Source organism: Grosmannia clavigera (assembly GCF_000143105.1).
Source record: "Grosmannia clavigera kw1407 unplaced genomic scaffold GCSC_140, whole genome shotgun sequence".
NCBI lineage: Eukaryota > Fungi > Ascomycota > Sordariomycetes > Ophiostomatales > Ophiostomataceae > Leptographium > Leptographium clavigerum.
In genome coordinates this window covers 852,429-864,656 of record NW_014040801.1, presented here as the reverse complement: position 1 = coordinate 864,656, position 12,228 = coordinate 852,429, and the positions used below count along the sequence as shown (strand labels likewise).

The 12,228-nt window shown below is 51.7% G+C and overlaps 3 protein-coding genes across 3 annotated transcripts; 1 reads left to right on the top strand and 2 right to left on the bottom strand.

Annotated features, from left to right (window-relative positions):
- Positions 1-115: 115 nt before the first annotated feature.
- CMQ_1683 (6-hydroxy-d-nicotine oxidase) lies at positions 116-3,589 on the bottom strand (the record flags this gene model as incomplete). Its single annotated transcript, XM_014318762.1, has 1 exon — positions 116-3,589. The coding sequence occupies one exon, from the start codon at positions 3,587-3,589 to the stop codon at positions 116-118; it is 3,474 nt and encodes a 1,157-aa protein (XP_014174237.1).
- A 3,416-nt stretch (positions 3,590-7,005) lies between these two features.
- CMQ_1139 (uncharacterized protein) lies at positions 7,006-9,066 on the bottom strand (the record flags this gene model as incomplete). The annotated part of the gene is made up of 3 exons (XM_014318218.1): positions 7,006-8,536; positions 8,969-8,999; positions 9,057-9,066. 3 exons carry the CDS (start codon positions 9,064-9,066, stop codon positions 7,006-7,008), a joined length of 1,572 nt encoding a protein of 523 aa, XP_014173693.1.
- Positions 9,067-11,128: 2,062 nt separating this feature from the next.
- Positions 11,129-11,794, top strand: CMQ_991 (tetratricopeptide tpr repeat protein; the record flags this gene model as incomplete). The annotated part of the gene is made up of 1 exon (XM_014318070.1): positions 11,129-11,794. One exon carries the CDS (start codon positions 11,129-11,131, stop codon positions 11,792-11,794), a length of 666 nt encoding a protein of 221 aa, XP_014173545.1.
- Positions 11,795-12,228: the final 434 nt, after the last annotated feature.

Genomic DNA, 12,228 nt, shown 5'->3' with positions numbered 1-12,228 from the left:
GCAATGTATTGCACAAGGGTACATAATTAGACAAGTCTGCTGGGCATCCTGCATCACACCTCTGCAAAGTCTAGGCTGGCTGCATTGTGTCAGAAAACCGACAAGCTATTCTCTGTTAAACACCGGGAAAGACCAAGAGGCTCTGAACTCGGACACGACCAAAGCCGTGCCGGTGCAGCAATTCCCGGCCGCGGTGAACAGGGAACTCGGCTACAGCTACGGCACTGATATTCTCTCCGGGGATGCCGGCTTCTCGCAGCAGCCGCAGCACGGCGCAGAGCGTCTGTCCCGTGGCCAAGACATCGTCGACCACCAGCACCTTTGCGTCTGGGGTAACCACATGTCGGCCCATCTCGATGCGCTCCTCGTCGCTGATGCTGTTGGGCGTCGACGCTGAGATGTGCGACGGCGCCTTGGCGACGGTGACGGTGGGTGGCGGGAGCTTGCCGGCTTTGCGGATTAGCACCAAGGGTAGCTCGATGTCGACCCGGGCAGCCAGTGCAGACGCATAGACGAAGCCGCCGGCCTCACAGCAGGCGAGCGCACCAACGGTGGTCCAGTCGCCGGCAAAGAGCGTCCGCAGCAGAGACGTGCACAGGGCCAGGCCGCCCGGCTGCTGAGCAATGTCGAGCACGTGGCGGAAGTTGATGCCCGGTCGCGGAAAGTCGGGCACCGGACGCACCATGTCGGCCAGCCGTTGCAGGTCCGCGTGGAAGAACGGGAGCAGCCGATGCTCGGCAAAACGTCTTGCGGCCTCGCTGCCGGCCGTGTCATTGTCGAAGACGAGGCTTGGAGCGTGGTTGTTTCTGCTGCTGCTGCTGTCTTTGCCGTTGTCCTTTTCGTCATTGGCATCACATCCACGGCGAGCCTGCCGGACCGCCTTGGCAGCCTCGACGCGAACCTCGATCAGGCGGCTGTAGGGCACCAGGTGCGACAAAAAGGCGACCGGCGCGTCGTCTCGCATCCCGGTGACGAGAAGCACGTCCACGTCGATGGCGCCCTGCACCACGCTGAGGAAGTGCTCCTCAGGCAGCCGGGGTCGTTGCCGTACCTGCTCCTGAAAGTACTTTGTCAATGCGGGCCTGTGCTGCTCCTTGTAGGCACGGTCGCCAAGCAGACGGTCGAAGTCGGCGCCGGTGGCCGCTGCGTATTCCCGCTTGGTCACATCACTGATGCTGACCACAAGTGCCTCTAGCTTTTGGGGGGCCTGTTTAGAGAACATGGACGCCCAGATACCAGCGCAATAGTCCTTGCCGACGCCAAACTCGCCCGTGACTAGGACAATGAGCTTCGGCTGCCTTGATGGCCTCAACAGCGGAGAGGCGTAGGCCAGCACGTTGTATGGATCAAAGTCTTGCTTGAGACGGATCAGACGCGGCCGGTTGGGTCCAAAAGCCACGGCCGCGAGGGCAATGTCTCTGGGATCTGGCCCCAGATCGGCACCGTAGGCTCCGCTGCTCCAGGGAAGCAGGTCCATCGCGACACGATAGACCCACCGCACGGCCGCTCGAGCGGCTTCGGTACCGTCTTGGTCGCGCGGCCAGACGGCCGTGATGACACAGGCAAAGTGCCAATCTCGACAGCCAAAGGCGGTCGCTTCAGCTGCCACGTCGTTGACTGCTTCGCCACCATGCAGCAGGTGCAGATAGCAGAGCGCCGATGGACGGGTCTCGATGGCCGCTGTCAGGATCTTGGCTATATTCACGTCGCCGATGTCTCCCAGAAACAGACAGCGCTTGAAAGCAGAGGTCTTGCCACCATGTCCACCGTGCATCCCAGACATGTACATTTCCGTCTCAAACAGTTCGAGACCGTCAACAATCTGGAAGCTGTTTTCTGGCCCCAATACTTCATCTATTGACACCGCCATAGATAGGGTTGCCGGTGGCTCAGGGGAGGACCTGTGAACCGAAGCCTCGATCACGGTCACGCCGATATGCAGCTGGTCGGCATCCCAGTACAGATATGCGTCCGAAGAACAGTTCCGAGGAAGGCTCCTGGCAACCAGCCGGTCGAAATCGCCGAGTCCGCGCTGGGCCTCGAGGCTGCCGCTGAGCGGGAGCACCCAGTTTCGAACGAGATAACTCGGAGCCGCGTAGGCCTGCAAAGTCAGGCTGACCACGATGCCAAAGTTGGTTCCGGCGCCCCTGATCGCCCACAACAAGGCCTCTTCGTTTTCCGGGCGCACGGCACCAGCCGGCTGGTGCTGGCGTGGCACACACCCAACACAGAGAGTCTTGCCAGTGGCCACACTGACCACAACGGCACCGACAATGGCATCGCAGGAAAGTCCGTGCTGGCGGGCTAGGTGTCCGATGCCGCCTTGCAGCAACAGGCCTGCACCGACGCTCGGCCGTGAACCTAGAGACACTGTCAGGCCTGCAGCCATGGCCTCGCGGATGATATCTCCCGTCTTGCAGCCAGCCCCAGAAATGACAAGGGATCCGGAACGGAGCCCAGATGCGGCTCCGTCCTCTTCTGAGCTCGAGATAACGTGCACCTGGTCAAAAGCGCCCATGTCGACCGACACAACGTTGGGCCAGAGACAGTGGCCACTGTGTCCCCCGCTGATGACAACCAGGCCGACCTCATGCTTTAGGGCCCACCTTACGCACTGCTGTACATGTCGGACCTCTGTCGGTCTCATGATTGCGGCTGGGTGGTGCAGCCGAGCCTCTCTGTTCTTCACTGCCCTTGCTCCTTGCTCCCATGACGGAACGCTTTCCATCAGCTCTGGCAGTGTGGTCGCTCCTTGGTTGAATGCCACCATCAAATCAGGCGCACTGAACAAGAGATGGTCCGGCTGGGAATCCTCATGACGGCCTAGAGTGCGACACATCTTTCGCCACGCAGTCCGGATCACCTTGTCCTCATTTGCATCCTGCATAGAGTGTCCTGCAATGAACGAGGAGAAATTGTCCAACACCTCATCCTTGTCTGACACAGAGACAACCCCTGTAGGAAAGGAAGCTGTTCGATGGCACACTAGGCCGTCGAGGCGCAAAGTCCCGTCGCGGTGGAAAACCACCACGAAGCCGTGCTCTGGCTGCTTAGTAAGCATACCCAGCGCCCGTTCGATGAACTTGCGTTTGGGAGTCATGCCATACATACTGTGGCAAAAGAGAACGATGTCAAAGTTCTCTTTGCCATCACCGGCGCCGCTGTCCAGAGCAAATGGGATTGGATGGATGTCGGCTGGGTCTTCCAGGCAAGGAAACGGAGCCGCCTCACCAGAAGAGCCTAACCATTCTTTCAGCCGCGTGGCAAACTGGCCGTTTGGCTCAAACGCGACGTATCTTCCAACCTTGCGCTTCAGATGGTCAGGCAGATAGCCTAGAACGCTCTTCGGGCCAGGCCCGATTTCTAGCGCTGAGATGTGAGATCGCGAGCTAACGAGAGACGCTAGCAGTTGAGACAGCTGAGGGATTATGAAGTCCTGATACACCATCCACCCTGTGCCTTGCGCTAAGATATCGAAGCCAGCGCTATATTCTGCATTGCTTAGCGGTTGTTTCTGCGATGATGTTGCAGTGGAGTGTTGCCTGAGGGCCCCTTTCAATGCGTCGAGAGTGGCCATGTCAAATGGCATGAGGATTGCAAATAGAGGTATGTAGATGGGAAAGATCGATATGGCGAGCGCGGGGTATTCACGAATTTCATCCCGCCTTTAATACTGTGGGACTAGCTGACTGTACGACAAACAGAAACACCTGCAGGGTTCCCGCGGTGCAGGGGCAGTAATGTGTATGTACATTCATGAATGCGAACAAAATGCTGATTATAAAGAGAATGGTCTGGTAGCCTATTTTTAGCCCTACCCTATATCCAGTACAATAAAAGTACGTGTAACTATTCCAAGCTTTTACTATATTATAGTGTGTTCAAGCCATATGGCTAATTGTATCCAAGTAGAGAACAACTGAAAACTGAGACCGGGGTATGAAGGACCTAGACGAGACTATGTTATAGTTACAACGGTTTCATTTTCGGCCTTCGGCTGATATTCGCCTTCAAACCATTTATCTCTCTCTGACCAATTCTTGAAAGAGATAGTGACAAGGGCGATTCTTTCATAAAACTGGTCTCCACTAGCCTGAGTCGACTTTGTAAGTACTAAGAAAAAATCCGTTATGACATCCGATGAAGGCGACTGTCCATCGTACAGGTGAAGCAGATAAACACGAGCATGTCTGCAAGCGTATCCATCCGTTCTCACCCGAAAACCAACGTCAACCCTATCGTCGTACTTGTAGTCTGGGAAGAAACTCGGTGTGGAATCTCCCAGGACGAGCCCTTTGTAGTCATCTGTAGGACAAGGGGTTACACTTGGACTTCGTGTAGCTCGCCACTCGTCATATTCTATGGTGTAAGTCGCGCGACCTCTTGAAGTCATGCAACTTCGACATATCCGACGGAGATACACAGGGCAAAGCGATGCTCCCAATCGGACATATCCCGACTTAACGGCGCCAGTTTTGTCGCCAACTGGCACACACTGGACCTCTCTTATGCTGTCTTGGAACATCTGCCGGGTGCGTGACGTCAGAGGGTAGATATAGTTGACGCCTTGGGTAGTGTTCACGCTCGCCCATGACCAACTAGGTGCTCTTGAAAGTTGTAGACGAGGCTGATCCACAGGCATATTGACAATCCAAAGCAAACCTTCGGCAAAACGTGTCCGCCAAAGACCTGCGAAGTAGCCGTCTCCCGTGAAACGGACGATGTCCTTGGCACAACCCGATAGTGCCGGCAGCTTGTCACTTGATTTGGTTAGATCAAGCTTGGTGTATTGCACAACGGTCTTTTGCCAATGCTGGCACATTTGCATGGGTGAAAATCTCCCTTTTGAATCGTGCAGCCTCGCAAGTTGTGAATATTGGTCTTTTGACTGCAGCATGGCTTGGCTTGCTGCCGATTTTGGGAGGGGGTGAGGAGGCATGAACCTGTTGCCGCATTCGCAAGTCCTCTCCTGGCAGCATTCGAATTGGAATTCGTAATGTGTGCAGTAGAGCATCCGTCGAGAGAGAATGCGCTCTTGGTAGATCCAGGCCCGGGTGAGCGCGGGGTAAGCTTTCTTAAAGATGTCAGTGCTGGATATGGATTCATTTTCTTCGCAGAATCGTGCCGCTACATAGCTTTCAAAGTTATCCCCTTGGACGTGAATACACAAATCAGGCATTTCCTTAGGACTGAAACAACCACCGTGAGAGTCTGGCGACGAGATTGCCGCAATGGTGACGTAGCTATTGCGGTAGATGTCGGCCATCTGACCGGACTCTGTCTGCCAATCCGCAGCCGAATCTTGGATAATGCAAAGGGAATCGATCCACAGATATCGCAACCCTAGCTTTCTCGCAATCACCACAGCATCTCCAAACGTTTTGGGGAGAATAGTTAATGGGATTTTATTTAGAAAATCTTGTATGGTATGCGATGTGGTCTGAGTTGGCTTTGAGTCGGTACCCCAACAGTGGGATAAGCATGCATATCTGTCGAGCATGCCTTTGGTCTCGACTAGCCTGATTGTTGACCCATCGGTCAAGCCATCGGGCTCTAGGTCAAGACATCTCTTTGGAAGAGGCATGTCGCATCCAGAACCGCACTGTCCATGAGATTCCTCGCACTGCTCTATCCAGGCTTTCGCCAGATTGATTGACATTTGAGAAGACGTGTCGCCTGATAGTACGTTGGAAGATCTAAGGCCTTGGATAACAGTTTTTGCCCCTAAATATGAACATGGATTAGTTGTGATGGTCGCCTCTAAATTTTGGACCGTTTGACAACACTACTCACCAGAGGGGGAAAAGAATTGGATAGAAAAAAAGGCCCCTTGGCGAGTGTCTTGTACTTTCAGAAAATAGCTGTAACCGCTCCACTCCAATAACAAGTTATGCAGATCAAGACCCATGCGAGTTAGGAGAGTGGTCTCAATTAGGTCATGGAAAAATCGACAGCAGTCACACCCATTTTCGAATGAAGCTTTAAGGTCGTTGAGTTTAAAAGGCTTCCTTGTCTTCCTGAGCTTACTGTTGAGAACACGCTTGCCATTGTTTAACGTTTGACGTTGTCTTAGTATCGACTCTTTCGCTAGCTTCCTAAATTCGACCGATTTCTCACGTTTCTCGGACGTACACGAAGCCCGGCGACTCTGAAGAGATTGCCTAATGTGCCAAGCTTCACAGTCTAAAAGACACCCGTTGATGTCAAGTTCTTCAAAGAGGAAAATATGCCTGGCATCATCAAGATTGGCTCGCGAAAGCGAGGCAACTTCTTGAAGCGAAACTTGGGAGAGCTTCATAGCGAGGCGAAGATGTAATGTTGCAGTGCGTGCTAATACGAATATGGTGTCTGCCGACCAGAATATATAGCCCCGACAGCAAGACGTGGCGTTATGTGATTGGCAGACGGAAACCGCACGAGTCAATCATCGATTGGTCTGTGACCCTATTCTACGAGGGCGATGACTTCGTGTGTATCAATCTCTTTCCTTCTATGCGCCGTCTAACAAAAACTTGTAGCTAGTATAGACTGCTTGAAATCAAAGAAGATTCAGGAAGGGCTGGGCAAATATGGAGGAGAGTGTCTTTCGGACGGAGTGAACTACAGGTATAAGGCCTTCAACAAAATACAATGTACTAATATAAGAACGCATATTTTTTATACGCTCTTCTCTCCTCTAAGTTGATGGAGGGAAATATCACTCCTGGAATCAAGTAATGACCCGCCGTCTTGCGCATTGAACGTGAGTATCAGCATCTAAAGAAGTACGCAGATACGCATACGCCTCGCTGCGGGGGCTTACTTTGCTTCCCCTTTCGGGATCTCAAGTTAAGCCAGCATGGTATATCTTACCTCTCTGTTCCTCTTCAGACTAGCCTCCTTCTTCCTACCTTCCCGTCCAATTACAGGTTTGTATGGTTTGAGGTCTAAAGCAGAACCCAACCCGACCTTTACTCATAATTAACATAAGACTAGCATTAAAACAATATACAGGAAGAGAGCTACTCAATTCTCCTTCCTCCCAATTATCACGAACCTGTTCTGCCGCCAATAAGACATGATGGATCTTGAATGCATAGCCAGACCAAGGGAAACGACGGTAAGCGTAACGGATGTAACGATGAAGACTATGAAAATGTGCGCATTCCATTTGAATTCTTCATTCATGCCTAAGACGCTGGCCACGAGAGACATGGGTAGGAAAACAAACGCTAGGGACGTGATGCGACTCGTGTCTCCGCTCTCGATCAGGCTGATCTTTCCCTCCTCAATGCTGACATTGGTGATGGCCATCTGCATCGTGCTCTCTGCCCTCTCCTGGATCAGCTGCAGCCGGGAGAGAATGTCGAGAAAATCCTGTCTGAGGCCATCCTGCCAGCTTCCTGTGCTCTGCGACTGGATGAAGGCATATTTCGACTTCGCTGCAGCTGACAGCGGTCCGAGTGAGTAGCAACCCTCTAGCGCCTTGATGGATTCTTGTACCCAGCGGGTATGAAAGAACAGACGGCGACGCCATTTGTGCAGGGCCTCGACCAGCCTCTCGAGATCCTCGGGCGTGCGGCCGTGGCCCGAGTCGAGCTCCCACTCGACCTGGATCAGGCCAGTAAAGGCGAACTCGAGCGTGACAAGCGTGCCTCCAAAGACAAACGGATACAAATGTGAGACGAGATGCTCGGGTTCGTTCTGCAGCCGGTCGCGATCATTCTTCGGGATTGATAGAAGGCGGGCGAGCACCGTGTCAAAAGTCGACAGGTTCTGCGCCCTCTTCTCCACGGACCCGGACTCGGCCATGCTCGGGGGGTGGTGCATATTGCCGTAGCCGTTCCACAGCGGACGACCGACGCTGACACAGGGGTCGACTAGGACAATGCCAACCCAACTAGACCCTGACCAGGTGCTCCAGATGCTCATCCTCGGCCGTAGGATGCCAACGCGGTGGCGTGACTCGGCCCACCAGGCCAGGTCGCCCGACTTGACCTGGCTCTCCAGGTCGACTCGGCGAAGCACATTCCAGTTGACTGTCTCAGCCTTGGCCTCTTCGGCAAGCGCCTCGTCTTCAAAAAATTGCGTGGTCATGTAACGAAGGGTGACAAATTTCCGACCCTGTGACTGGGAGCCGAGCTCGGGCAGGTCAACCCAGTTGTCCTTGATATTGAACCACGTGTGATCTTCTAGATGGTTGCGGAAGAAAGTCGGATCGACGTCCAGCGCCTTCCCAAGCTGCTCCATGACGGACGTGGAAAGGTCTTCGACGAGGAAGAGTACGCTCGTCTTCATATTTTCAGAGTCGTAAAGATACTTATCCAGGCTAGCGGCCAGCTCCGAAGGACTGTTACAATTTGTACTCGTCATGGATTCCGGGTTGCTAAAGTTCAGGACGGCTACCTTGGTCCGCTCGCGACGTTCTGCCTTTTCCATGTTGTTCATGTGCTCTTCCCGCTTGGGAGCTGTGCCGACTTGCATGAAGTCGGCGAGGTACTTGAGTCGGGGCCATTGTCCCGATAGCTCTTTAACATAGCGCAAGTACAGTCCGTCTCTGCGCAGGTATCAGATGACGATATAAAATACGCCCCCAGAACAAAAAAAATAGCGAGGGTAGAAGGCAAAAAAGAAAACGATCACAGTTTGAGATAAATTGAAAAACATTCTTTCCCTACATACTTTTCTTGAACACTTTCGTAAGTGGTCTCCTTATAAATGTCACCGACAAAGAAGTTGTCCTTTCCAGGACGATCCCCGGGATGTCGGTTGATTTCCGAAATCGTACTTCGATGTTGGGGAAAGCTTGGTCTGGATGAGACACCGACAACTGTTGCAGCATTGGATAAGCGTGTCGCTCTGGAGTCGACTAGCTGCATACTACTCGCCCGGCCTTCTTCAATTATTTGGATATCAGACATTTTTCTGGACACAAATATTTAAAGAAAATATCTTGTGTATTTCTGTCTTACGGAAGGGTTGAACGCACAAATACGCAGTTTTCGTTGCGGAAATCTCGACTTTATATGTTGTCGTTAGTGAAGTAGTATGCCCGGTTTGACTGGGGCTGTGCCTACTCTTCGTCATACTTGTCTGACCACATACGAACTGTGTAATGCGGTGGGGTTGCATTGAGGGGCTATGCGGAAGGCGATGATAGTGCGCATAATAAGTCACTCCACGATAGACACAACAGAGAAAACCCACCATATGCATAGCCCCCATGTATAGAATGCAAGAATTTGGTGTAGGTAGTCTGCAGAGATCTCGGCGTGTCTTGGAGAGGACACATAATTCGGCAAGATAAATCGACGGAACGTTCTGGCGCTTTGTGATTTTTTTAATTAAAAATAGTGACAAGCTAGTTAATATGAAAATGAATCAGTGCCTTCTTATAGGTCTGTCGTTACGTATACAGGTTTGTACTCCGTACACCGTAGCTGAAGCAGGAAGAAGGATCTGTCGAATTATGGGTGCCCAGTGAGCATGAATGTATTGTTATGGTTAGGTATCTTACTTCCGAGGTATGCCGACGTGCGTCAGAACACGTACTAAATAGCCCCCTGCGCCACACAGTACATGTATTCTTTCATCACACTGCATAATCGTACACGCCCCTCCCATTCTGGTCTGGTTCATTCGACAGGATCTGCCTTGGATATGAAATAAAATGCCCCGCAAAGGCACAGGTGTGGCTTTCTACTCCGTGCACTACTAGTCTGTACGCGTAGTCGTCTGCGCGAATACCAGTGTAAGACCCGTACGGTAACCCTTGTGGGATATTCGTCCGGACCAGTGAGTGATGAGGAAAACTGCACCCCAGGAACACCTATTCCGGCCGCACGGGATGACAAGTCAGGACCCTCGCGGGATGCTATATCGTCACATGACCTACCCCATTGTTCCTGACCAATCAGATGTGGAACAATTCATGCCTTCTGTCACCACTTACACACTCCATATATATAAAAACCCTCTCTTCTTCCCTCTCCTTATGAGAGGGAGACAAGCAGACACGCATCCAGAGAATCAATTAGTTGCAGAGACATACAGTACACTCGTGAAGCACAGACTACGCCCAAGACTTCGCCGGGCGGGCTTGTCTTGTTATCTCTTTCGGGATTATAAGGTGAGCCCGCATGGCTTTCCTCCCTTTTCCCTTTCGGACTAGCCATATGCTGCCCCTACCTTCTGACGAAGGGAGGTGCTTTATGGCACCTCTCTTTGTGCACAGTTACGTACGTACGATGGTAGGTGTGTGTGTTGTTGTTGGTTTAAGCTGAGGCCTTACCCTACCTCCGCTCTCACTAGTTGCACGTATCGTAGTAAGCTTTAAGGCCTTTAGAAGATCTAGTGATGATATTTCGTTTGGGGTGGTTGACTGAAGCTCTAGACTGTGCGCAATGTGCGTTTAGTCAGGGCTTCGTCTTATCTAGTGATTTCGGCGGCCGAGGTCAGGTCAGGTGACCTCGGGAAATCCACACAGGCAAGAGGCGGGGCTTCAGCTATTACAAACACGGGTAGGATATAGGCCTGCTACTAGCGGGACAGAAGGCGAAAATATGGGAATAGGTAACCGCCTTGATAACTAGGATGAAGAGGAGGAGGCCCGGGTGGATTCAGTAGTTGCGGTGCGAGCAAAGGCGCTCCGTACTGGCAGCTGATAGAGCTAAGAGAGGACATCACTAGATAGAAAACGTAGGCAACAATTGATTATGCCTTCTTGAACCCCCACCTAAATGCCTAATATGGAAGGTGAGTTTTGCTTGACTTATCTAGCCACCTGAATGTGTCTAATTATCCAAAAAGAGGGTGGGACCCCACTGTTATTCATTCTTGTCTTATTTGCAGTTTGTATACCATTCGACAGAATGACAGACTGGGAAATCATACCCAAACCTAAAGATTACATAGATCACACAGACTATACAAGTAGTACTCCCAAAACCTCCCATGATAGTGATGTTGCATTGTCGGAGAAGCGCCATCCTATAGTTAGGACTACTGCCTAAAAATGGGGTTACACTGCCTACACTATACTACCTGGAAATCCGTGTTAATAGACGGACAACCCAAGAAGATAATATATGAGAACAAAGTTGTACAAACGAGATTACACCACTTGATACGGCCTTACTGCTCTATCAGCATGGCATTAGAAGTGCAGATCAGCTATTCAATCGCGCCAAAGTCGGTCACAGACCAGCTGACGGGCAAGTTTGACGAAGCCGTGCGTCTGCGAAAAGAGGGCCAGTTGCCATCAGCACTCGCCATCTTCGAGGAGGTTTATGAGGCGCGTCTAAGGGAGCAAGGCGCCAATAATCCCGACATGCTCACAACGCTCCACTATATTGGGATGGTGTGCAACGAGCAGGGTGACTATGCACGCGCTGAAGCTGTAAACCGTGATGTGTTGGCGAGACGAGAACAGGTCTTTGGCTGTGGCACTCGCCAGACTTGGGGATGCCTATTCAACTTGCTTTCGGTTTTGAACAACCAGCTGGCCGCTCTAGCTACCAGAGAGTTGACTACCGCCACCGACAAAAATATAGCTGTGACTAAAGCCAGCGAGGCCGAGATTACTGCCCGCCAGCTACTCATATTTTTGGAGCAAGGCATGGGAAAAGACTCCCCTCCGGCATTGGGTACGCGACGGCAGCTTATTAGGCTATTGAAAAACCAGGGACGTGATGCAGAGGCACGGCAATGTTTAGACACCGTCCTAGTGCTGGTGGAGTCTATGAGCGGGCCAGCACGAGATGATGAGCTTGAGGCTATGCGAGAGATACAGGCGGAACTTGAATATTCGAACTAGTCCGGTCACGCAAGTGCCAATTGTCTAAACTGAAGTCACATTTATCCAAGTATTGTCACAGTTGATTGCGATAGTTATCGGAATATCTGCTACGCACTGTATGCGGTTATAAAGGCCTATGATGGAGGTGGACGTCACTAAACCAAGGTCTTCGAAATCAAGATCAAATTGAATTAACTTTTTTTTTCTTGGCGGATATATAGCAGGCCACTGCTTGCTTTATGGAATTGATGGGGCGCTGCCGTTTGAAAACCCGATATGTACTTACGAACATAACCTGCGTAAATATTTCTAAAAAGACAAACGGTCAATTTGTACTCCGAATTATTGCACCAATGAGTAGGATATCTTTCCATATTGCCCGTCATACCTCTACCACCGCTGCCATCGTCTCGTCCATCGCTGGCCCCTTGCCATTGTCCATTCTGTCTGAT